Source organism: Schistocerca piceifrons, chromosome 4 (genome assembly GCF_021461385.2).
Source record: "Schistocerca piceifrons isolate TAMUIC-IGC-003096 chromosome 4, iqSchPice1.1, whole genome shotgun sequence".
NCBI lineage: Eukaryota > Metazoa > Arthropoda > Insecta > Orthoptera > Acrididae > Schistocerca > Schistocerca piceifrons.
Window position 1 is genome coordinate 657,105,993 of NC_060141.1, and position 26,065 is coordinate 657,132,057.

General features: G+C 43.3%; 1 protein-coding gene across 1 annotated transcript in view; it reads left to right on the top strand.

The window, feature by feature from the left end:
- LOC124795307 (sodium-coupled monocarboxylate transporter 2-like) overlaps positions 1-26,065 on the top strand; it is a 95,262-nt gene that overhangs the window by 14,284 nt on the left and 54,913 nt on the right. Inside the window, exons 3-5 of the mRNA XM_047259276.1 lie at positions 3,710-3,869; positions 17,985-18,102; positions 23,423-23,490. Of these exons, the coding sequence (XP_047115232.1) occupies positions 3,710-3,869; positions 17,985-18,102; positions 23,423-23,490 (346 nt within the window). The remainder of the gene's footprint in view (positions 1-3,709; positions 3,870-17,984; positions 18,103-23,422; positions 23,491-26,065) is intronic.

The following is a 26,065-nucleotide window of genomic DNA, read 5'->3' on the forward strand; positions in this document are numbered from 1 at the left end:
GATGCTGCAACTTCTCTGTATACTACGGCATCATCCGCGAAAAGCCGCATGGAGCTTCCGACACTATCTACTAGATCATTTACACATATTGTGAAAAACAATGGTCCCATAACACTCCCCTGTGGCACGCCAGAGGTTAGCTTAACGTATGTAGACGTCTCTCCATTGATAACAACATGCTATGTTCTGTTTGCTAAAAACTCTTCAATTCAGCCACACAGCCGGTCTGATATTCCGTATGCTCTTACTTTGTTTATCAGGCGGCAGTGCGCAGGTTTGATGCGGATCACCACCAAGAATATCTCTCCTGTAATAATCTTTGCATCTCAGTGAAGCACTTGCAGACAGCTTCTTCAATTATATATTACACATTGTCCACGCAGAGGTATTCCTCTTCAGCTTTTGCCCTCTGCTGCCACGGAAGTTATTTCCTGCATGCGTTCCAATCTCTGTCTTTCCCTACCGATTTTACCCCCTGCATCTCCCTCTAATACCATGAAAGTTGTAATTTACTGGCAGTTTAAACCGTGTGCCGGATCTAGATTCGAAATCGGGACCTTTTCCTTCTGCCGGTAAGTTCTCGCCACGCGGGATTAGGCGAGCGGTGTAAGGCGCAGCAGTCACGGACTCTGCGGCTGGTCCCGGCGGAGGTTCGAGTCCTCCCTCGGGCATGGGTGTGTGTGTTTGTCCTTTGGATAATTTAGGTTAAGTAGTGTGTAAGCTTAGGGACTGATGGCCTTAGCAGTTAAGTCCCATAAGATTTCACACACATTTGAACATTTGGTAAGTTCTCTACCAACTGAAATACCCAAGCACTAAACACGACGCATCCTCACAGCTTCACTTCCGCCAATACGTCAACTCCTACCTTCCAAATATCATAGAAGAGCTTGGGTAGCTGGGTTGGTAGAATGCTTGTCCACGAAAGGCAAAGTTCCTGAGCTCGAGTCTCGGCAGGGCACACAGTTTTAATCTGCCAGGAACTTTCACATCAGCGCACACTTGGCTGCACAGTGAGAAATTAATTCTGAAATCGTTCCGCAGGATGTGGCTACGCCATATCTCCGCAATACCTTTTCTTCCAGGAGTGCTAGTACCGCAAGTTTCGCTGGAGAACTGGTGTTTTCACCCTTAAAAAGATAAACTGATCGTCATGTAAGAGGTTCTCAGCTGTCTTTTCCATTCTTCTATACTTGTTAGAAACGTTTGTAGGTGAGCAGTTACACAGATTGTACATCAGTTTCAGTCCTTATTTGCCCATCTAATTGGGGTTTGTGTGGATGATATGTCTCCCAAAGTCTGTTGGCATGCACCCAGTCTCACAGATTCTACAAATTCTACAGCTAAAACACAGTAGGAACTGGTAAAAAATTTCAAACGTTGGTATGTTAGTAACGCAACAAATTTCTCTTTCTATAGTTTCTTACAAGGATATTACAGGGCTAATGTCTCTTGATATGAACTAACTTATTTTGTTACATAGCTGTTATTTGCTTGCCTGTGTGTCGTAAGCCAGCACAATTAACTTCTGTAAATACAGCAACTGTTAAACAATGGTCCTTGTTGAAGACCGTGAGGCATCGAACTACAAAATATATTTTAACACTCCAGATCCATAAAACATCTAACAGTAGTCTTATAGTTACAATAAATCATGGGAAGCTAATTTCCTATTGGAGTCCAGTATCGTAACTCCATTAGCCTGATTCAGTCACTTAATAGAATCATCAACCTCCAAAAATTTCATACAGTGCTTTTAATTTGAAATGATGGAAATAACATCTGACAGAATATTCTTCATTCGTCAGTACCAGCAGCTTTTAAACCTAAATAATTTAAAGTACAGCTTTAAAATGATCAACACTACGAAGAAGTATCTCTGCAGTGGCTTCAGAAGTGTCCATATCTGCGCACCTATCATGTTCTGTGGGACATCAAATCAACAGCCGATGTAAACAAATCTATCCATCATCTTGTACTTAGTTCAGTTCATGGATCAGCATGGATCAGAAAAGATATTCAAACTGCTCTTTTTTAATATGTAAGGAAGAGATTTTCATGAAGCATGTACATTGTATAGAGTTTACATATAATGTACGAGGGTTGGCCATAAAGTAATGCATCGCATTTTTTCTTCAACAATTCCTTATTGAACATAATGAGAATTACAAGCATGAAAGAAAGGTGTTTTATCTACACACCCTATTTTTCCAGGTAACCTCCATACCGTTCTGTGGCCTTCCTCCAGTGCGAAACAAGGGCGTGTATACCCTGTCGGTACGCACGCTTTTGAATATCCAAGAATGTGGATAATTGCATCCACATTTCCTTTGCTGATTGACAGATGTAGCAACTACTGCCGCGTTGTAATGCGTCTCTCCTCCCGAATGACATCAGCTCGCTGCAACATGACAGGTATGACAGCAGTGGGTGGTCTCCCCAACCGCTGAAAATCGTGGAACTTCGCCGAACCGCCATCTGATGACCTCATCATCGAAACCCAGCGGCTAACTGTACTTCTGTCGACAGCAGATACTCCATACACTTTGCACAAGCGTTTGTGAATATTCCTCATAATTTCTTTCTCTACAGTGAGAAATGAAATGACTGCACGTTGCTTGTAACGTACATCACCTACAGACGTCATTTTGAAATTGTCTTCCAGCTACGCTCTCTGTCGGAAGTGACGGAAATTTCACTCATGAGACTTCAAGTGGCACGCAAGTAACGTTTCGCATTCGTAGTATTGTTTTCGGCTGAGAAAAGGAAATGCAATGCATTACTTTCTGGGCAACGCTCTTAAAACATATTTTAAACTATGTAATCACAAAAACTTCGTTATATATTAAGACAAAAATGTAATAAACACCAGAGTCTTATGTTGGGCTCAGGCCTGAGTCTGGTAACGGTAGGATAAGTCGTTTCTAAAGAACTCGTGTATTGTGTGTGCAGAACTCGTGTACTGTTGCAGTATTTCCTACATTGGTAGAATCGTAAATGAGATATTATGTGGCTAGATGCTAAACATCACCTAGATAAAATACGTGTTAACACGTGCAGTACTTACAGAGCCATAGCTCTAAAAATAGAAGTTTCTGTGTTGTTATACATTCTTTCCTTTGCCTGAACTTTAACTACTGAATTTGTTGTTAAAACACCGCAATGTAGAACAGTATACATTTTGGTGCAAGTAACATATGGACATCACACCTCAGTTTCAGCATATCTACTCTACAGTAGATTAATTTCAAAAACTTGCTGCAGATGTCTGCCATGAGCTGTTTCACTTCGCTTCATTGACATATGTGCTCATATGATAACATACATCGTAGAAAATAAATGTTTGTCCCTTCACCTCACAGTACTTTATCTACCGTAGAAAAAACGTACTCGTAGATGTGTATTTTAAAATCATTTTCATATGCTTTTAGATGTTAGCACAATGCTTCTTCCTTGTAGGAAGAATTAGTTAATCTATTAAGCTACTGTAAGATCTGCAACAGTTGTGTGTGAATAGAGTAAGCACGTAGCTTCCAGAACCAGCTATCTACTGCTACTCACGAACACGAAACAAAATCTTGCAAGTGACGGCAGGCACGCATTTTACGTTCAGTTACTTGTTCAACTTAAGGTCAAACAATCTTTGCTGTAATCGAGCATATAGTGAAATGTAGTGAATCACACGTATCTCTGTATGCTAATGTTCCAGCCACATATCTGGAATAACTCTGATGGGAGTACCTTCTGAGATCTACCTGTACGGGACACTATACGGCCTGGTGGTTATTTCTACCGTACTCACCTGCCTTATTGTCAACTGGTTGTACCTGCCTGTCTTTTTCGGCTTGCAGCTCACGTCTACATATGAGGTATGCTATTAACCTATGTGCGTGTGTGTGTGTGTGTGTGTGTGTGTGTGTGTGTGTGTGTGTGTGTGTGCACGCGCACGTATGTGTGATAGATGGGAGTGGAATACAAACATATGAATAAAATAATAATTTTCCTTTGCGTTTCGGTTTTCTTGACATATGACAGATTATATACCCCCTTATACTGTAAAAATGGTATCTAATGTAGTGCCAACGTACCTGCTTCAAATTTCAGGTGATTAATACAGTAAAATCTCCTCTAGAATTTTACAATAGTTCAAATGGCTCTGAGCACTATGGGACTCAACTGCTGTGGTCATAAGTCCCCTAGAACTTAGAACTACTTAAACCTAACTAACCTAAGGACAGCACACAACACCCAGCCATCACGAGGCAGAGAAAATCCCTTTACAATAGTTCAAGCTGTATGCTTACGTTACAGGCTCCCTCATTCATTGCGTGCTATGCGTAGGGCATTTAATAAGTAATGCAACACTTTTTTGATGGCCAGTTTCAGTTGAAAACATTCGGAATTTGCTATGTCAAGTCTTTTCATTAAGTTCCGGTAGTGGTGACGCTAAATTTTGTCCTAAGAATAGCGTCTGTAATGGAGTTGCATTCTAAGAAGAGAGCAGTCATTTTCTCTCGATGAAAATCCAGTTTGTCGCAGATCTTCATAGGCACTTGCACAATGTTTTCACAGACTTGGAAGTAAATTAAATCACGGTGAGTGGTTGGCGAGGCGTCTGTCGTCATCACAACATGGCTGCGGGAACCTGTTCGATCTCCCAGGTGCCGGCAGGCCGCACACAATTGTTACTCCTGCAGAGATGGAACGTGCGGACACTCTCATCCGAGGTGAACGGCGGATCAGAATCAAACACACCGCTGCTCAGCTGGACATCACACGAGTCTGGACACCTGAGAGGCGCTCGCAAAACTTCTTTGGACTGTTGTTCCTCATGTACCATGAAGCCCAGGTCTCACACCTTCCAACCTCCATCTTTTAGGCCGAATGAAGGATGCACTCCGCGGGAACCAGTACGTGGATGATGGGGAGGTTACTGATGCAGCAAGATGTTGGCTCCGACGTCGGCCAGTGGTACCACGCGGGCATACTGGTTCGGTCAGTAAGGTAAGGCCGTCACATGGGAAAGAGATTATTTGGAAAAATAGGATTTTTTAGCCGAAAGAATGGGGAACAGTATATTGTATTGGAGACTGGAGTCCAGAATAAAACGAACCTGCTTTCTGAAAAAATAAAACAAAAAAGTGTTGCCCGCATCTCGTGGTCGTGCGGTAGCGTCCTCGCATCCCACGCCCGGGTTCGATTCCCGGCGGGGTCAGGGATTTTCTCTGCCTCGTGATGGCTGGGTGTTGTGTGCTGTCCTCAGGTTAGTTAGGTTTAAGTAGTTCTAAGTTCTAGGGGACTGATGACCATAGATGTTAAGTCCCATAGTGCTCAGAGCCATTTGAACCATTTTTGAAAAAAGTGTTGAATTACTTATTGGAGTCCCTCGTAATAACAATGAGTCGGCGTCGAGACGTATTTTATTTTCTTTATATACCTCCTGTCCCTAGTAGGGCTCTTCATGGGAAGTGTCGGCAGTTCAGAACCGGGGTAAGACCGCTTTGGAATCGTCACATCACTTATCTGCGCAGTGGTTCCACTCCAGTAAAATATTTCAAAAGGCCTGGCAGTAGATCAGACACACAGTGGTTCCAAACATGAATCGTTAAATCTTCCTGGTAGATTAAAATTGCGTGCCACACCAGGATTCAAACCTTCGCCTTCACGGCCGAGTGCTCTACTGACTATCCACCCTCACCATCTGACTCCTGCCAGTAATTCCCTCGTACATTATAAATTAGCAGCAGCTCTCCTGCATACCTTGTGGGACCAACTGTAGACAACTGGCCAGGCCGCATAGTAATCGGAATGAATTTTCAATCTGCAATGAATTGTGCTCTAATCTTGACAGAATGGGATGGTTAGCCATGTACACAGACGTTGTAAGAACAAATGTAGAACATGAACACCTCGCCGGTGTCAGCACCAGGCAGGTGACCCGCCTCCAAGGGGTAACCCAGAAAATCAGACGATCGTTTGGAACGCTCTCCACATCTGACTTTGTGAGTTTCGCTTACAACACGTGGAGACTTTATCAACTACGGATTTGCCACAGCGGCGACGGTTTTGTCGTGGTCCGCCTTACAGCTCATCATGGTGCTGATAATTCTGTCATCCATCCTAGTCACATATGGGACTACATTTACGACGCCGGTATCATCAACTTCCACAACACATGAAGTGGCCTGGAAAGGTCTCTCCATGCAAGACGAAGCTCCCAGGCAGATATAAAACAGGAAACACTTTATTTGGTATAACAAACTTTCTCATCAGTTCATAATGCCTTCGTTATAAATTCACTACAAAAACCGGTCTTGTAACTGGTTTGATGGCTCCCACCACGAATTCATCTCATGTAGCCGACCTTCCATCTCAGAATAGCAGCCGGCCGGTGTGGCCGTGCGGTTCTAGGCGCTTCAGTCTGGAACCGCGTGACCGCTACGGTCGCAGGTTCGAATCCTGCCTCGGGCATGGATGTGTGTGATGTCCTTAGGTTAGTTAGGTTTAAGTAGTTCTAAGTTCTAGGGGACTGATGACCACAGATGTTAAGTCCCATAGTGCTCAGTGCCATTTGAACCATTTTTTTCAGAGTAGCAACTGCACCCTACGTCCTCTATTGTTTGTTGACTGAATTATTCAAAAAAACGGCTCTGAGCACTATGTGACTTAACATCTATGGTCATCAGTCCCCTAGAACTGAGACCTACTTAAACCTAACTAACCTAAGGACAGCACACAGCACCCTTAGGTTAGTAAGGTTTAAGTAGTTCTAAGTCTAGGGGACTGATGACCTCAGATGTTAAGTCCCATAGTGCTTAGAACCATTTGAACCGGTGCTTGTCAGTGTTTTCCATGTGTTCTTTACTTCTCCTGTTCCCCGGAGAATCCGCTCACTATTCCTCTTATCATGCCACTCGACATTCAAAATTATTCTGTAAGACCACATATCAAATGCTTTGATTCTTTTCTGTTCAGGTTTTCCCATTGTAGATGATCACTGGAATCATGCAACACTGTGCTCCAAAGTACATTCTCAGATATTTCTACCCCATATTAAGGCCTATGTTTCATACCAGTGCACTTCTTTGGGTCAGGAATGCATTGTTTGGCAGTAATAGCATGCTTTTTATATCCTCTTCGCTTCGTCCGTATTTTCAGTTTATTCTCAAACCGTATTCTGTACGCTTAGCCTATTCATTCCATTCAACAGATCCGTAACTGTTCTTCACTTTCACTGAGGCTAGCAAATTCATAAGCCAATCTTATCACTCATATCCTTTGATCGTGAATTTTAATCCCATTCCCTTTTATTTCCCTCATTGCACCTTCGATGCACAGGTTCAATAGTACAGGCAAAAGGATGCATGCCCACCTTACATCTATTTTAATCGACTACTTCTTTCTTGGTCTCCCAGTGTTATTGTGTCCTCTTTGTTCTTATATATGTATTATACATCATCCGTCTTTGCCTTTATCTTCTGTTTTTCTCTGAAATTTTAACATCTTGCACCATTTTACACACATCAAAAAGAGTTTTGCATCACCTCGGTACCGAGAGTTCCGGAACCTGTACAGAGATCAACATAAACATCATTTCCGCCCTTTTAATTTCTCACGAAAGCCACACATTGCATATGGTACCACCATAAGTTAGACATTCAGAGGTGGTTGTCCAGATTGCTGTACACACCGGTACCTCTATAACCAGTAGCACGTCCTCTTGCATTGATGCTTGCCTGTATTCGTCGTGGCATATATCCACAAGTTCATCAAGGCACTGTTGGTCCAGATCGTCCCACTCTTCAACGGCAATTCGGTGTAGGTCCCTCAGAGGGGTCGGTGGGTCACGTCGTCCATAAATAGCCCTTTTCAATCTATTCTAGGCATGTTTGATAGGGTTCATGTCTGGAGAACATTCTGGCTGTGTCGTTATCCTGGCGATTTCGTTATCCTAAAGGAAGTCATAACAAGATGTGCATTATGGGGCGTGATTTGTCGTCCATGAAGACGAATACCTCGCCAATATTCTGCGGATATGGGTGCACTATTGGTCAGAGGATGACATTCGCGTATCGTACAGCCGTTGCGGTGCCTTCCAAGACCACCAGCGGCGTACGTCGGCCCTACATAATGCCGCCCCAAAACAGCCGGGAACCTCCACCTTGCTGCTCTCGCTGGGCAGTGTGTCTAAGGCGTTCAGCCTGGCCGGGTTGCTTCCAAACACGTCTACGACGATTGTCTGGTTGAAGGCATATACGACACTCATCGGTGAACAGAACGTGATGCCAATCCTAAGCGGTCCATTCGGTATGTTGTTGGACCCATCTGTACTGCACTGCGTGGTGTCGTGGTTGCAAAGATGGACCTCGTCAGGGACATCGGGAGTGAAGTTGCGCATTTGCAGCCTATTGTTCACAGTTTGAGTCGTAACACGACGTTCTGTGGCTGCACGAAATGCATTATTCAACATGCTGGCGTTGCTGTCAGTGTTCCTCCAAGCCATAATCCGTAGGTAGCGGTCATCCACTACAGAAGTAGCCCTTGGGAGGCCTGAGCGTGGCATGTCGTCAACAGTTCCTGTCTCTCTGTATCTGCTACATGGCCGAACAACTTCGCTTTGCTTCACTCCGAGACGTCTGGACAGTCAAAGGAACTGTATCTGTGTTACAGTATCCACAGTCAGTGTCTATCTCCAGGAGATCTGGGAACTGGGGTGATGCAAAACTGTTTTTGGTAAGTGTATATTGTGCACCATTTTATGTTGTAAATCCAGTGAGTGTGTCTTGATTTTTCTTCAGTACTCCAGCCATTATCAACTGCTGTTTCAGAACTGCCTTTCTGTTGATTTTACCTTTCAGAATTTACCGCCATCGAAATGACTTTCAATTTTCTTTTCCATTCTTCTGTATGCAATTTTTTTCTGTAGCTAGGATGTATGAGCTGTTATTCTGATTGTGCAGTAGTTCTCGTACTTATGTGCCATCGCTGTCTCCGGAATTGCGTGGATGATATAATGTCGATATTGTTTTAGGAACATCAGGTTGGTTGAAAAACCGGAAGCGAACGGTTACGAAAGGATAAGTTTGTCGCCACTTCCAGCGGCGTATTTATTGCTGTCGAGAAGTCGCTAATATCTAGGGAGGTATAATGGATTCCGAATGTCAGTCAATCTCGGTGAAGTTAAGCATCGTACGTCTGTCACAAGGGTAATCAGAAGCTTTTATTGACCGCCTGAGTCAGGAGCTGCAGGGATAGGGCGCTCAAAACTTAACTTGCAGAATATCGTTAATGCTTTCGTGATCATACGATTACATCTGGGGGTGACTTCAACCTGTCAGGTTTAGACCTGTACCAGAGACAGGGATTCATAAGACTTTATTCTGGATGTCTTGTCCGAAAATTACTCAGAGCAGAAAATTAGAGAACCAATTCGTGAAGGTGACGTCTTAGATTTTCTAGTAGGAAACAGAAGACCTGAACTTATCGAATCAGTCAACACAGAGGAAGCTTTCAGTCAAAAAAAGGCTGCTATCATAAGGCTGTGATGGCATCCGTAAATACATGGGTTACAAGCATTGTTAAGACAGATGGGAAATTATATTTGTTTGGTAGGAGTGACAGGCTACAAACTAATCAGCATCAAACATACGGCGTTGAAAACTAAGATGCGGAGCACGAATATTTGAAATTCGAAAGCGTCGTTCAATAAGCCCTAGACCAGTTATTCCGAGCAACGACTTAATGGATGGGAAAGATCCACCACAGTTTAATAACCCTGTTAGAAAACTGTTACATAAACAAAGAGGGGCTTCGTCACAGATTCTAGGGAATTCAAAATCTAGCTGACAAACGAAAGCTGAACGAAGCGAAGATGACATAAGAAAAATGCCAGAAGGGTTCAATGGCTCTGGAAGTAAAATTTTGTCAACTTATCTGACTATAACTTCTTATCTTGTATAAAACTAGTAAGCAGTTCGAAACCATCGATCGAGTCACTCAGTGACCATATCGGCACTGCAATTGATAAAAACAGAGAGAAGGCCAAAGTACTGAATTCGGGTTTACGAAATTGTTTTATCGCACAAGATCATAGTACGACCCCTCCTTTCAGTCATAGTACGAACGGCGAAACGGCAATTTTGGGATAACAGATCGCAGAATAGAAAAGCAACTTGAATCGCTTAGTAGCGAAAATCCAACAGGGCCCAGACGAGGTACTGTAAGACTGTGAAAGGATTATGCGAAAGAACTTGCTCCGCTTCTAGCAGCAGTCTGTCGTAGTTCATTGAGGCAACGAAAGTTACCGAGCGGCTGAAGAGAAAGCGCAGGTCTTCCCAGAATGGTCGTATGGCAGGTACTCATAGTTATAATATGTCCATCTGTTGAAGAATTGTGGAACATGTTTTACACTCAAGAATTATAATGAGTTTTGGGAAGGATAATAACCTCTATAAAAATCAACATGGATTCAGCAACAGAGAACCTGCGAAGCTCAGCTCGCTCTTTCCCTCCATGAGATTCATAGCGCTGCAGATAACGCCGCTCAAGTTGATGCATTGTTCTTTGACTTCAGGAAGGCATTTTGACACCATATCGCACTGCCGTTTAGTGAAAAAAAAAATAACGAGCGTATCGAGTACCCGGCTGATTTTGCAGACAGAATTCAACACATCGCTCTTAATGGAACAAAATCGACAGATACAAAGAATTTCCGGAGTACACCCAGGGAGTGTGACAGAACCGTTACTAATGTAGTTCCTGAAATTTTACTACCTTACAGAGTATTCCATGAAGTTCGGGAGTGCAGCCAAATAATCTAAGAAATGTCCTGTGGAGATGCAGTGCTCGACTGTGGCTCACTTGTTGAGCTGCGAAAGCTGAGTGGGGCGACCGTGTTCAACGCATCTTTCATGTACTGTGCGTGTTCTCTGGCCAATGTACGCTACGCTACATTCGCAAGGTATTCTTTAGATTGCAGCCCTCCGCAATACCGGATCGTCCTTTGCCGAACTGAGAAGAGCACAAGTCTTTGTAACTGGGGGAGTAGCACTTCGACATCAGGCTTCCTTAAGATTTTGCCTAATTCCGACGAAATATTTCCGACGTTCTGATCATTGGGGCATTGCGTTTACAGTATGTCCACACATACAGACCTGAATTTTCAGACGTCTAGTTGCCACCACTTATCACAAACCTGGGCGTCCTTTGGACATTGGTCCACTGAGCGCATGTTGCGTCTAATGAACGCAACCTAGCAAAGAGCTGGAACACCTAAAATCTGTGCTCAACATCAGATCATCGTAATTTTAAGTAAGAAGAAACGTGACCAGCCACAAGATTAAGAGGAGAAGGAGCGATTGCACTTCAAGTCCAGCGTGCTCCTCCCATACATACGTAATATTTCGTCAAAATTAGGTAGAAACTTAGGGAAACATTGTGTCAAAGTTATCTTCCACCGACCGACGAAGACTTGTGCTCTTCTCAGTTCGGCAAATGGCGATCTGGGACTGCGGAGTGCTGCAATCTACAGAACACTTTGCCAGTGTTGCAAAGCCTACAGATAAGGCGCACAGTACGGGAAAGGTCCGTTGAGCATTATCGCCGCACCCGCCTTTGGCAGCCCAGTATGTCAGCCATAGCTGAGCATTGTATCTCCAAAAGAGATTTAGCAACTAAAATCTTGGCCTCGACGATATCTCTCACTGTGCCTGTGTTTGTCTGTCCAACATCTGTGAATGCCTGTTTTAGAGACATCCACTCGTCTTTAACCTTAACTGCCTACTCTGGCATTCCTTATCGCAATATGACATCCTTAGCCAGGTTCAAGCGCGTCTCACTTTTGCTCGGTAGTTCAGTGTTCCACTTCATCCCATACTGATTCTTCCGGACGGTTCTGTTAAACTACAGCCTTCTTTCCACCATTACTTAAGTATGATCAGAATCTAAATCTGCTCCTCCTTACGCCGTACAATCTAATATCTGATTTCGATATCTCTGTCTGACCACGACGTAATGTCGCAGAAATCTTTTCGAGTCTCTGGGTCTTTCCCGAGTGTACCACCTGCTCTTCTTATTCTGGAAGAGCGTCTTCGCCATTACCACCCGAAAATTACTGCAGAACTCTGCTTGTCTTTTTCTATCATTCCTACTGCCAACGATGTTGACGGGTAAGTTAAACACTAATCTCATCCTCTTCCTCCTCCTATGACCAATCTCATTTTCCTCTGCAATCGTTTCTTCTCTTCCTTGCATCATAACAGCATTCCAACCCGCATGAGTTTCATATTTTCATTTCCATTTAGAGATCGAGCTCCTCGTTCATTATCCTTGAAAACGTCCTGTATATGTTCTTCTTCAGCTTGTGATGTAGGCATGTGAACCTCAGCTATAGTTGTCAGCATTGATGTGCTGTCGAATCTGTTGAGAATATCAATGAACTGTTCACAGTAACTTTCTACCCTGCTTTCCTAGTCATAAAAAATCCTTTTCCCATCATATAATTTTATGCTATTATTGATATTGCCCTATATTCGTCTGACCCGAAATCCTCATTCTCTTTCCATTTCAATTCACTAACTCGCAGCATATCTAGATTGAGCTTTCTCATTCCTTTTTCCAGATATTTACTTTTTCTACTACGCTCAAATTTTTGACATGCCAGGCTTCAACTCGTAGAATATTATCCGTTCATTGAATGTTTTATCTTTTAGTTATGGTCAGCTCTCCATTAGGAGTCCCCTCCCGCAGATCAGATTGAGGAACTATTCCGTACTCTTTTTGCTAATGGAGAGAAGCGTAATGACCCTTTTCCAACATTACAGGCTGCATATCATATAGGCATATAGATTTTGTGTCTTTGCCGCAGTGGTTACCATTGCCTTCTGCTTCCTCAAGCCATTAATCATTGCTGATTCTCCCTGCTTTCAGTGGCAGTTTCCCACCCCAAGGGTAAGACTGCGCCTCGAATTTCTGTCCACTTCTTCGCGCTGCCCGTTGACCGAAGGAGGGTTCCTAATGGATTACTATGACTGTAAATTTTACCTGAATAACAAAACGACTGTCCAAAAATGACCCTCACTAAAAGTCTGGGGACCGGTAGATGCCAAGTCCTGGCGCCAGAGTCCTGGGAGGCCGAGTTCGGTGGGTGTAGCTCGTAGCATGTTGCTGGCAGTTCGTAGACGGCTTCGAAGTAGAGCACGTCCAGGGTGGTGCGTTGATTTCAACTAACTCGCTCTCGTCTTCCTCGCGTTTATGGATGAAGAAACGTAACTCGGCCTGTTTCTGGATAAAAGCCTCAGCGCTGTTCTTGTTTTTTTTTTTTTCTAACGGGTTTGGGTGTTGTGCCCTTTCTTAGTGAATTGGCCTCTGGTTTCGTGAGGTGTAATTTTCCCATGCCAATGCGAGGATTATTACTCCCGCGACAGGTCCGGCCAACGCTTTCTCGGCCGTTGTTGTTGTTGTTGGCCAAACCACTAACTAGCAGGCTGTGGGAGTGTCCCGCCTTTTCATAAAACACATAGGCCGACTGGCGAAATCGATCCTGCAACAGCGCATTGCCCATATCTTCATGGTGTTGGCGGGTACAATACAGCGTGGTAAGGTGCAGCGCTAGTTCAGGCGCCAGATTTTGCATCCTCTGCAGGGCAGCAACTTGTGAGTCAGCGGCGGACCCCACACCAAGATAATTTATTTAGGAAGCTCCGTTTCAGTATAATCATTTATTCAAATCACGGCCGGTTTCGGGACTTTTAAGGCCCGACTTGGAGATGTATGAGACTGTAACATACAAAGGAGAGGAGAATGCAACATACCTGAAAAAGCCAAATAAGCAGTATATCGGAACAAGGCGAGTTACTTATTGTAGTTGGTAAGACATAACGTGCAGTCGGGCCAGTCAGTGCAAGAGCTCCAAAAATTCAAGGTTTACGGAAGTAGAAAAAAAGGCGAGGACCTGACATCTAATCTGACATAAAAATATAACGTCCTGGTCAGTGGTATGAAGGAAACAGAAACCGAGAGCTGTATTCACACTTCCCGAGCCGGGTAGCTGCACGGTATCAACGCCAAAATAGACTGTGTGGAGGTCGACGGTGGAGGTCTGGAGGCGCACCGTGGCTTAAGCGCTGACGTGTACAAGTAAGTTATTAGTGAAGGTATAGAAAATCAGGACTGACAGCCCAGATCGCTTACAATACTTCATTTAAGTACACAATAGAATATGAACGGTCTTTGATATGCCAGTAGACTAAACAACTAACAACGATGAGACAATATGCGGCATTTTCAGGCCACAAGGCAATGGTACCGGTACATGGGTAAAATGAAAGAAAAAGGGACAAAAACAATAACAACAGAGATAAAAATTATTGTCAACACAGACCATACTAAGTAAAGAGTCAGATGTGTGATACATTATGGCCTCGAGTGGCGAAAAATAAGTAAAATATACACAACCATCACAAATCTCTAATATGAGTGTAGTAATGTAAATAACAATGTAAGAAAAATAAATGGTCAGTCTGGGTGCCGTACATTATACAAAGCAATAATGAAATGGAAAAATGACTGAGGCGAAACAACTAAACGAATGGGAGAAAAATAAGCCTCACCGTCACAGGCTTGTAAAAATAAGTGCTGTAATAGGCAACAAGGCGATGGTAGATAGGCCAAATGAACGAAGAGGGGATCATACAGTGAAAGCCATGATAAAAAGTAAGGGTAAAGTAAACTATATCAAGTGAGTCATCATAGATTTAGGATACATCATGGGCTCAAGTGATGTACCTAAAATGTAGGCCTGTCAGTATAGAAACAATCATAAAAATTCTAAAACGTAGGCATAGCGATGCTAGGAGCGAAATGAAAGATTAACATGATCCAGCTGAATGCGGTTCATTAGACGAAGTAACACTAATATAGATAGATGATTAAAGCGAAACAGTTAATAAACAAACGGCGCTTAACCTAAGACGTATTATTTCTGTCTTTCGGTCGACATCCCTTGGTCCGCCATCACATGAAAAGTATTGCCGCAGGACGACTCCATGTGACGTCAGGATCCTGTGCACGAAGAGTTTATGTATGAGTCAAAGGCCCTAGAAACGTCCACAACTGCCCCAAAGTACTCCCCGTCTCCAGAGGCCTAATGGAGAGCTTTTATATCCTCAACTGCTGACGAGCGGTGGCGCGGCCACACCTACGGACAACCTGCTCGGTTGCTATTAGGTGTTCTTGGAGGATGCGCAGCAACAGTCACTTCACGTATAGTCTCTCGAAAACCTTCTAGAGGGGCGGGAAGAAGCTGATGCCCCAGTAGTTTGTACCAGCTAAGGATCTTTGTGTTCAGAATGGCTGCTAGTTCGCATGTTTCCAAGCGGATGGGTAGGTCCCTTGACAGAGACAGTTGATTGAAGATTTCGGCCGAATTTCCTTGCTGTGGCCATATGGCGGGCTAAATACTTTGTAGGTGGAGGAATACGAGATGGCCTACTTGTGGGAACGTGACATCGGAGACGCAAGTAGTGCTGTTAGTGCTGTGCCTCTTACTTGTGATCTTGACGCCATCTGTTGGCAAAGGAAAAACACCGATGATCGCAGCACCATCTACTAGAGTTGCCCCGAAAACAAGCTGGTGTTGCTGTTGTCATTTGGGACTGTTTGTGCTTGATTCTCAAAGACGCGTAACCAGCAGTCCCACACTTTGGTTATAACCCACTGGCTGGCCTGTTATGTTTGTGGACTTCGTGTTGTAATACATAGGACCACAGCCACTTTCGCCAAGTCGCCGCGAGCGGCCATGGAGGAGAAAAGGGTCGGACTCCTTGGGGCGAGCCCCAAGAAGAGGGAGACTGCAGTCATTCTGCAAGAAGCACACAGCGGAAAGCTGGGCTGACCTCCTTGCCTCACTCAAGGAGGGACACAATGCAAAGGGCCTGTCTGACAACGAGAAGCGTGCCGAGAACTGATTGACATCTGCACCCAGCACGGAACGCCAAGAATGTACGCGCGAAAGTATCTGAGTTTCTTCTGGCCGTGCGGCAGTCATTATACCTGCCTTAGAAAGCGGGGATGTGCCGACAATTCCAGCACCCCACGGGCACAGGGAGGAGCATGCAAAAATCGCGGGCAATTGGCGCAGGAAGGGGTGTGGAAGAAGACAGCATTCTTAAGATGTTTTCCTCGACAGTGAGGACGTTTCTTATAAATCACGGACGCCTGCAGATTTTGAGGCGGAGGCCAAACATGAGTCAGTCCAGGGCTAAATCAGCGAGAGCGGTTATAAAGTAGTGCTGTGTAGCTGCTCTCCCAACAGCCTCGACATGTAGGTAAACATGTTAAGAATGTGAAATCGTGGGAAAGATACCATTTCACGAGGCATACGCCAGCTCACGCCAGTCAAGAACTTTCCATCCCGCACGGAGAGGCGTGGTGATGAAACTGCGATCCGTCATGGGGCTGCAATAAAAATTTCGTCCGCCAAAGACAACATCGAAAGGAAATGTATTTCGAAGAGGAGTTGAGCTGAGAGATGGATGAGAAGCGAGGAAGGGGAGTCGTGGAGACACCGCGGAAGCGCGAAAACATGGGCACTCCTCTACCCATCGAGAACATCCGCCTTCCGACACCGTGATAGCACAGCTTCGGCCACGCAGCCGACAACGGGCAGACAACGCAGAGATCGTACCTGGGATCCGCCGCAACGCCGCGGTTGCTGATGAGGGCAGCCGACATTCGCAGCACGGATCTGAGGCGACAGCGCCGTACCGACGCAGCACCTGCCTCCGACAGCATTACACGACGAATGATAACGAAGAATGGTGGAACGATTCTTTCCCTCCTTCTACCCCTTAATAACTGAGTCGTATCTACGCTCAGTCAAATCGACCCTGAGATTTATAATTTTGTTTTCTTGTGTGTAAACACACGAAAATAAAGACTTTTCTTTCATGGTTTGATCATATAAGCAATCTTTTATGTTCATACATGAATACTTCAGTTTTGTAACCTTTCTGTTGTCATTTAATTATTGATGTCAATTAATTGTTTGCTCCTAATGTGGGGCAATCACATCAGTCATCTGCTTGTCATTTCATGTCCAACAGTGTCTGAATACAGCAGCACTCACGTCTTGGTCACCGTGAGTCCCCACAGCAGGATGAATGGGAACCATCATCACCGGTTCAGTTTCAAGGTGTGAGGTTATCGACTACAGCTTTTTGTGTTCAGTCATCCTTTCACAATGCCTGACAGGTGAGGCATATCTGCACTTCAGTGGGTGACACTACCTCCCCTGCAGGAAGAAATGCCTTGATGTTACGATCGGTGACACAGCTAGTACATGACGGTGCTCCAGCTCACTTCCGCATTTCTGTACAGTAACCCAGTCGGTGAATCGGATGAGGTGGTCCAGTCATATGGCCCACTCAGTTTCGGACCTCAACCTACGGGAGGACCTAGGAAAAGTTGTGTATGTGGAGGACATCACGGACGTGCAGGCACTGGGACTACACGCGCATAATGCCAATGGCCGCATTCGGTTGTCAGCTGATAGCTATGAGCATATACGTGCTCCAGTCACCGTTGCGTCGTATTCGCATACTCTGAGGCCCGTGCTGGTCACTTTGAACACTTCATCTAACGTGGTCTCGTCGCAACTTGTATTGTACCGTAAAGACATGATGAATTAATAAGTACTCTTTTACATAGACGCTATGCATTTCTGGCCATAACGCCATATGACCAGTTTTGTTCATTATCCTACCAGGCATTGTTCCCTTGCTTTTGTTGCTATGCAACAAAATCATCCTGTGCGCATGTAATACCCTAACTTTAAGCATAGAAGAGCAAGCATTCTGATTTAAGATACTAGTTGTCTTGTCATGAACAGCGGGTAGAAGAAAACTGGCACTGGAAAATCAGTGCCGGTGATGCTGCTCGATTGTATCCCAGGCGCCGGATAGACGGAGGTGTTTACTTTGTTGCAGTACCTGGAGCGGCGCTTCAACAGAGAGACACGTCTGCTCGCGTCCTTCCTGTTCACCCTGCAGCAGGTGCTCACCATTCCGCTCTTCGTCTACGTGCCGGCTCTCGCCTTCAACCAAGGTTAGCTACGCTGCTACGACACTGAACTGTTTCAGGCAATATCCATATATGTTAAGATTAATAGATTTTTGGCACGTAAGTTCGGCATCTCTTCACTTCAGTTCTATTTATTTAACCTCTTTTTCGTTACAAAGGAATTTCTTCTTTCAAGCTACTATCGAATTTTTATCCGAATAAAAAGAATGTTGTGAACTTACTGTGCTTGCTTACACTACAGTTTCTTTTTTTTGCGTTCCTCTCAAGTAGTTGCCTGGAGTAGCTATGCTAAGAGACTCCTAATTTAGGACAGCTTTGAAGATGCTGAAACGCTGTGAATGTAACTAACACACATGTTACATCATCACGTTATACATAACTAGAGAGGCATGCTATATTGGCTAACCGCTGCTTTGCTCATGAATATATGGTAGACGAAAACTGACACTGAAAATTCAATGCCAGTGACTTCATCTGACTTTAATATTCTGTTTTTAGTTTTTATTAACTATTTAGGTATAAGAATAAATGTTCGTGCATAAATCTCTGAAATAGTTAATCTGTCCTCAGCTTTTGTTCTTTACTAAACTTTTCATCATTACACAATTTTCTTTCCTTAAGTACACAGAACATCTGTCAAACCATCAAAAACAGTACAGCTTATTAGCCAACATAAACGGTAGCACATCGTGCTGGAACGCTGCTGTCTCCACGCGTGTGGCAACTTGTTCATTCCGTTATGTTGCTTTTGCAATATTGTGTTCCAGTTTCATATTCGTGATAAAGTTTCCTTTTGTACAGCTAAACACTCGGTAAAGATTTAAAAAGACGAAACTAAATGTGAAACGAAGAAGAGGCCTAAATAAATACAGCCAACGTGAAAAATGCCACATACATTTAATAAATTTATGGCTAAAATTCCAACTATGAAGAGGATGTCTTTTATAAACGAAAAGTAGGAAACGGATACTCAGGAAGATAACAGGAACCGTCTGGGTATCACTGCAACAGTCCTCAGATCATCCGGTCTAACTCTTTGACGCTCAGTCGCAGAATACCGCTATTAAACGTGACTAAACAGCGCTCACAGCAAAATAATTGTTACACAGCTCAATGAAGCACTACGCCCAATCACAGGGTGTCTTTATCCCACAAACACGCCTTGTCTGTCGGTACTTAGCAATATTTCATTAGCAGCCACAAGAAGATCTTAGTCATTGATGAAGGTGTGGTCAAGAATAAAAGAAACAGAATTACCAATTCACTTAGGAACTGCACTATTAGGGCCTCAGCGACTGAGTTCTAGAAAGCCACCGTGGCTCTCTGCTGTGAGCCGTCAGGACAGTAACTTCAACATGGGAGGAACAATCTTCCATGAAATGTGGTCAACAAACCAAAGTTCCCTGGCAGATACCAACAGGTTTTATCTGCCCCTGACGACAGTGATGCATAAAGAATCGAATCAGAATTGACCAGGGCAGATGCAGAGCCCTGCTGCACCAATGGGGACTGAAGTCCTTTCCTGAATGTGACTGCGGTAAACAACAGTAAACTGTAAATCCACATAACATCTGAATCTTCCCTCAGAGTATTCAAACGGACACTGGAAGACCTTCAAAATTTTTCTGCAGAAAGTTCTGACTGGCTTCCGACCGTGGGCTTAGAGCTATGAAGCAATTACGAACGTGAGATTGTGTGTAGCCGTATAGGACTGCTCATATTCGTCGTAAATAGTTGTCTACAGTTCTATGTCATCATGCGGCTAATAAAAATATAAAAATAATCCGTATCATGGATCGAAATGAACGTATTATGTTAACTGCGTGACGTAAATGTGTCGTACGCTTGAAAACCCAAATTCTTCTTCTTTCCTTTGTGGGGACCACAGTCACAGAGAATTTCTTGATAGAAATTTCTGCCATTTGCCTGTCAATTGTTCATTTACTTTACACAGTCATTATTTCGGCTATATAGTCATTCCAAACTCCATGTTGAAATACGTTAAACTGTGGTAGGTCATCGTTGAAAATACATGTTTATAGTCTTATAGACCATTTTTTGTATTACGGGCTACGAGTACCAGAAATACGTTATTTCGACGATGACATACCACAGACAGGTCAGAATTTTTTTTAAATTTAAACATGAGCTTCAGAGTGGCTATAAAGTCGAAATCATGACTGGGTAAAATACATGAACAAGTAACAATCGACTGGTGGAAATTTCCTTCAAAAAATTTCTCATCCTCTTTCATGCTCGGCATCCTATAATCTTTATGCCTCCGCTGATTTGAGTATTATATCCGAAAAGTGCTAGAATGCTCGTGAAAAAAAACTGTTAATGATTTTTTCTAATTTTGAGTCCCACCTATCTACTGAAGAGCATCTTCTTGTGAATAATAATAAAAATATATTTGTTCATGAAAACGACAACGTCTAAGTAAAGAATACTGAAGCTGTGATCTGCTATTTACGAAATACTATTTTGTCAACAAACTTCAGAATTACTCTCTTCTTTTCTCCATTACAATGTTTCAAGAAATGTACTATAACCTCCATTTTCTCAACCATTTTCCAAACGAACATTGTGGAGGGAACTGTCCGCAGTGGACTTTTGGAATCAGGTAACATGCAAAAGGCACTTACTGTGACACGTACACTGAACAGCTAGAACACTATGACCGCCGACCTACTATCGGTATAAACCCGTCCAGACGATAGCAACATCAAGCGACGAGCAAAGACTGCTGGTCAGACACACTTACGTTGCATTTTATATCAGGCGTGCTGTCCACGTGTAGAATGGGGAAGGCCCACGATCTTTCTGAGTTTGACCCAGGGCAGATTTTGATGGTCCGGAGGCTCGGTACGATCATTTCGGAAACTGCTCGACTTGTCGGGTGTTCGACGAGTTCTGTGATGAGTGTCTTCAACACAGAGAAATCGAGGTCAAACCACGTTCAGACGTCGTCAGGTAAGGGGGGCACCCTCATTACAGATGTGGGACGTCGTAAGCTGGGCAGGCTCGTAAAACAGGACAAGCAGCGAGCTGTGGTGGAACTAACATCACACTTTAATCCTGGACAGAGTACAAGAGTACAGAGTACAAGTGTGTTTGTGCTCCGAACACTCCCTACAATGGCCCTCCGCACCCGACGATCCACGCACGTACCAACGTTAAGACCACGGCTGAAACTGGCACGTGACCATCGATAATGAAAGTTAACGCAGTGGCAGAGTGAAGCATGGTCTGATGAAACCCGATATCTTCTGCATCTTGCTGGTGGGAGGGATCTAATCCTTCGTCTCCCAAGGGAACAGCTTCTTGAAACCTGTACTGCGGGACGGAGACAAAATGGCGGCGGGTCCATTATCCTCTGGAGAACATTCACATGGACATCTAAGGCTCCAGTGAAGCTCGTGCAAGGCACCATGATTGCCAGGGAGTATCGTACACAGGTTGCAAACCACGAACACCTCTTCATGACGAGCATGTTTCCCGACGATAGTGGCATTTTTCAACAAGATAATACGGTACGTCACAGGGGCAGGAGCTTGCTGGAGTGGTTCGAGGAACACATTGGCGAAATATAATTCATGTACTGGCCACCCCACTTCCCAACTTGAAAGATCTGAATCCGATCGAATATATCTGGCATGTGATTGAATGTTGCATCAGAGCTCATCGCCCCCTTCGCCCCCCCCCCCCCCCCCCCCCCGGAATTTACGGGACGGTGGAGTGTGTGAGCAGATGTGGTGGCAACTCCCTACACCGGCTTACCAAGGCCCCATTGCTCCCATGCCACAATGCGTTGCCGCTTTTATCCGTGCCGAAGGAGGACGTACTGGCTATTAGGTAAGTGGTCATAATGTCCTGGCTGATCAGTGTAAAATACAGTGTAGGCTAAAGTGGTCGAACGAGTCACAATCGTGGCTCTTTTCAAATTATGTGACGTGTCGAGTGTGCCTACGGTCCAGTGAGGCCTGTAACCAGCAATATAGAGTGTGTTGATCACGTTGGAAGTGGTTCTGCGAAGCTACTGATCTTCTACAGCATGACTTCAGGTTACCATGAACATGAACAATGATGTTTATTTCAAACTTATCTGCCACCAACTACTGCCCATTCTTCTACAATTCCATGTTGAGTGCACTGTGATGTCCGGCCCCGGTAGCTGAGTGATCAGCGCGTTAGCCGGCACGGTAGCTCAGCGTGTTCGGTCAGAGGGTTAGAGGGTTAGCTGCCCTCTGTAATAAAAAAAGACTGAGTTACTCGATCAACAACGAACTTAAACGGATGTCTTACGACGTCCGCCCCGAGCAGATGCAACGAACAAAACCGATCAAAATGATATTAAAAAAAAAAAGAAGAAAAAGCGCGTCAGAATGTCAATCCTAAGGGCTCGGGTTCGATTCCCGGCTGGACCGGAGATTTTCTCCGCTCAGGGACTGAGTGTTGTGTTGTCCTAATCATCATCATTTCATACCCATAGACACGCAAGACGCCGAAGTGGCGTCAAATCGAGAAACTTGCAGCCGGCGAACGGTCTACCCGACGGGAGGCCTTAGTCACACGACATTTTTTTAGTGCACTGTGATGACTCCCGCCTTTAAAGTAGATAAAACTAGCATAGTACTGTTACCGTGATAAATTGTTGCAATTAGACCTAACGATCCAAAAGTATTTTTCGGAAGGTAAAATTCAGTGAACTTCCATTCCCGACCTACAATACGTACTTTCTCCTGCGGCAGCCCACATCTATCGTAAGCAATATATTCTCTGGTTATTTTTAGACTGCATTCGCTCACAGGTACGTAAATATATTCAGAGACTAAATAATTCCAGACATCTGTGACAAGGAAGAATTAATCTCCGAAAAGAGAATATAATTCCTGAAATAGGACATTCCATATATTTACATTAGTGCTTAACCAAATATTCGTCCACCTAGAAAATTTTCATGCGTTTCGTGTCTCTTTATGAAGAAATTCAGCGAAACTACGATCGCAATTTTAATAGATAATGTAATAATTTTTGTGTTAAGAACTGCATTAGACAATACACAGATATATCATTGTATTATTAGAGACAATCGATTACGGTCTATGATCAGACCATCATCGGGTCCGGAAACATCGCAACTATGAGTTTCTGTGATGCTGAGGTGCTTTTTGGACCTGATGACTGTCTGATGTTAGACCGACATCGATTGTCTCATAAAATATAGTGATACAACTGTGTATTTCATACTGCAGCTCTGTTCATTCATTAACGCCATACAACTCCACCTCCATTAGTGACATTTCTAATTATCTTTGTGACCCTTCCTGTCTATCTGTTTCAGTGTCTGGCGTCAGCGTACATCTTATAACGCCCGTAGTGTGCATAGTTTGCATTTTCTACACCATGCTGGTATGTACGATTTCTGCCGACTCTGCATTATATAAGCGCCTTTAAAAGGCTTTTAAACTATGATCTCAATGGATATACAGTCTTTTTAAGCTGATGGAAGTAACCTTTATATGTTCACATTTTAATGCAGACGACCTTTTTTTTCTAAAATATGTAATAGAATGGTTAAGTAAATGATATGTGTTATTCTTGATCAACGAAACGAAACCTGGGTATGTATGCTTGAATATGTACGAACGGGTAAATGAATAGTTATTCCGACTATACTGTTTCGTCTTTGACCTGTCATCACCGGTGATCGTTTTATCTTGGCTACAAACCGTAGTCTTCATCGTCATTCAAGGAATTAAGAGAATACTGGAGATTTTGTTTTGGATCGTTCCCAATCGCGATGTTTTATCTTACGGAGAGCTCAAAAAGGCTTAAGACTGCATCATGTAGCATTTTAACATTGAAAAATAATTTTTCGTGAGTTAGTGTTTTCCAAAGCCAACAAATGGCTCTGAGCATTATGGGACTTAACTTCTGAGGTCATCAGTCCCACAGCCAACAAATCGTGGAGAGCATGAGAAGAGTGAATTTTCTACAGTTTTTGTGAAAAAAGCTCATTAAATCTTATTTACGAAATTATTTTCCCACCCAAAGTAATATTCCTTCAAATTCCGAGGCTTATGAAGGATGATTATGTCACTCTGCAATACGCACCTTATTATGGGCTGGCGGCGATAACCGTTTGTCCTCACTGGAAATATGTTAAGCGTATAGTCTTCAAATGCGGTGCAGGTGTATGCCATTACACAAAATTAGGTTACGGGAAGATCAGCTATTCATCCCGTTCAACCATTTATAGCTTTTTAACCAAAAATATACGATGCAAATGTTCGAAGTAATATAGTCTGCATCAGTCGTTTAAAAAGGCTGCTTCAATGACACGCCGTGGTTGAACTGAAGACCACAGCTGTAAACAGTGTTAAGGTACAAGTTTACTGGTTTGAGACACTTCACACTAAGGTTTGGGTGGAATCTTATAAGTGTTTCAACCACATAGATCGTGATTTTTCTATTCAAATAAATCATTGTTTACAAATATTTTTAAAATCCAAAATTATATTCATAACTTTATTCTTAAAACTGCGTCAACGGATAATTCGTTGTTTACTTCCGAACTGAGTTCACCTAACATGGGTCAGCCACTGTTTACTGGCTGGGCGAGTTATCGAAACATTTCGCTAAAACGTTTCAGAGTTCTGCATCGCCAAAGTTATGACACTAAAATTTGCATTAGCATTTTCTGTAATAACCAAGTGTACCTACCTCAAAAATTATTATCTGATATAGCACAATACAAGATTAAATTTATTGTTACCTTACTGCAGCCCGTAAACAATATTAAGGATGACCATTAAGATGTCTGTCATCACACTGCATCTTAACTTCCCGTAAGCTGTTGTGAGGGAAACAGTTTACGTTGTTTGCTTCCTTAAATAATCATTCACGTGTATCTGATTAGCAACAACTTTCGAAGATTATTTGGGTTCAGGAACTTATTCAGGTTCTTCATCAGATTAGAAGTTATCCATATCATCTTCGTGTGTGTGCAAATAGTCCCTCAAAAGCATTTTCCTGGTTTGCACACTGCACAGGTTACCAGCACTGGCAGCCCAAATTTTAGCTCTTCTACTGTTTACATGCACACACCCTGAGAAACTTGCCATTAGTGAAATTAGAGCTAGAGCTGTCATATCTTGGATTATCGTTTTATTATCAAACAATATGAAAAAAGCGTATCACAGACCATGTTTTACATGCAGTAACAATGTTCCTCCTTGACTACCTTCATTTCTGCACTTTAACAAAATTCTTCCACGAAGAACATTAAGCCGACAAAAACAAGATTGTCTGTTACTGAACATTCATTTATTTTCCTACAGTCAACTCAATATCTGTTAAAAACTCATTACTGTGTAAGAACTGTACACGGAAAAAAGCGTGTGTAGCGCAGCACGTAAAAATGTATACATAGTTTTTCGTATACATTGTTTCCTGTTACTTGTTGAAAGCGGCCATATTTTCGAACTATTTTGTTACTACATTGCACAGGAAATAAATGTTTACCCACGAAATTGTGTAGCCTAAAATGTCGTCGATATATATCCTATTAAAGAATGATCACTTAAAACCAAGCCGGGGTGGAGAATGGTACTGGATGACCCATTTTCCTGAAGTTATTTACAGGCACCAGCATATCTTAAGTGTGTAAGAATGGTGCTTACAATTTTCTCAAACATGTGGCAACTCGCTCGACAATTTCTTATTTGTCTCTAAATATGAAATCGTGAAGCATCAGATTAAGCTAGATTTTCGTCGTCTGCATTATAGACGTATTTAAGATTTTCTCGTGTTCTGGAGAAAGCATTCGGCGACTGTCTGCTGCCCCCAGTGAAGTAATAAACAATATCTCTGTATTGATCTCACCGAAGGCTCCTGTGTGAAGGCTTGCTTGATGTAGCTATCCATGCTATTGTATCCTCCGAAAGTCTTTTCGTGTCTACATAATTCCTCCAACCTACATCCA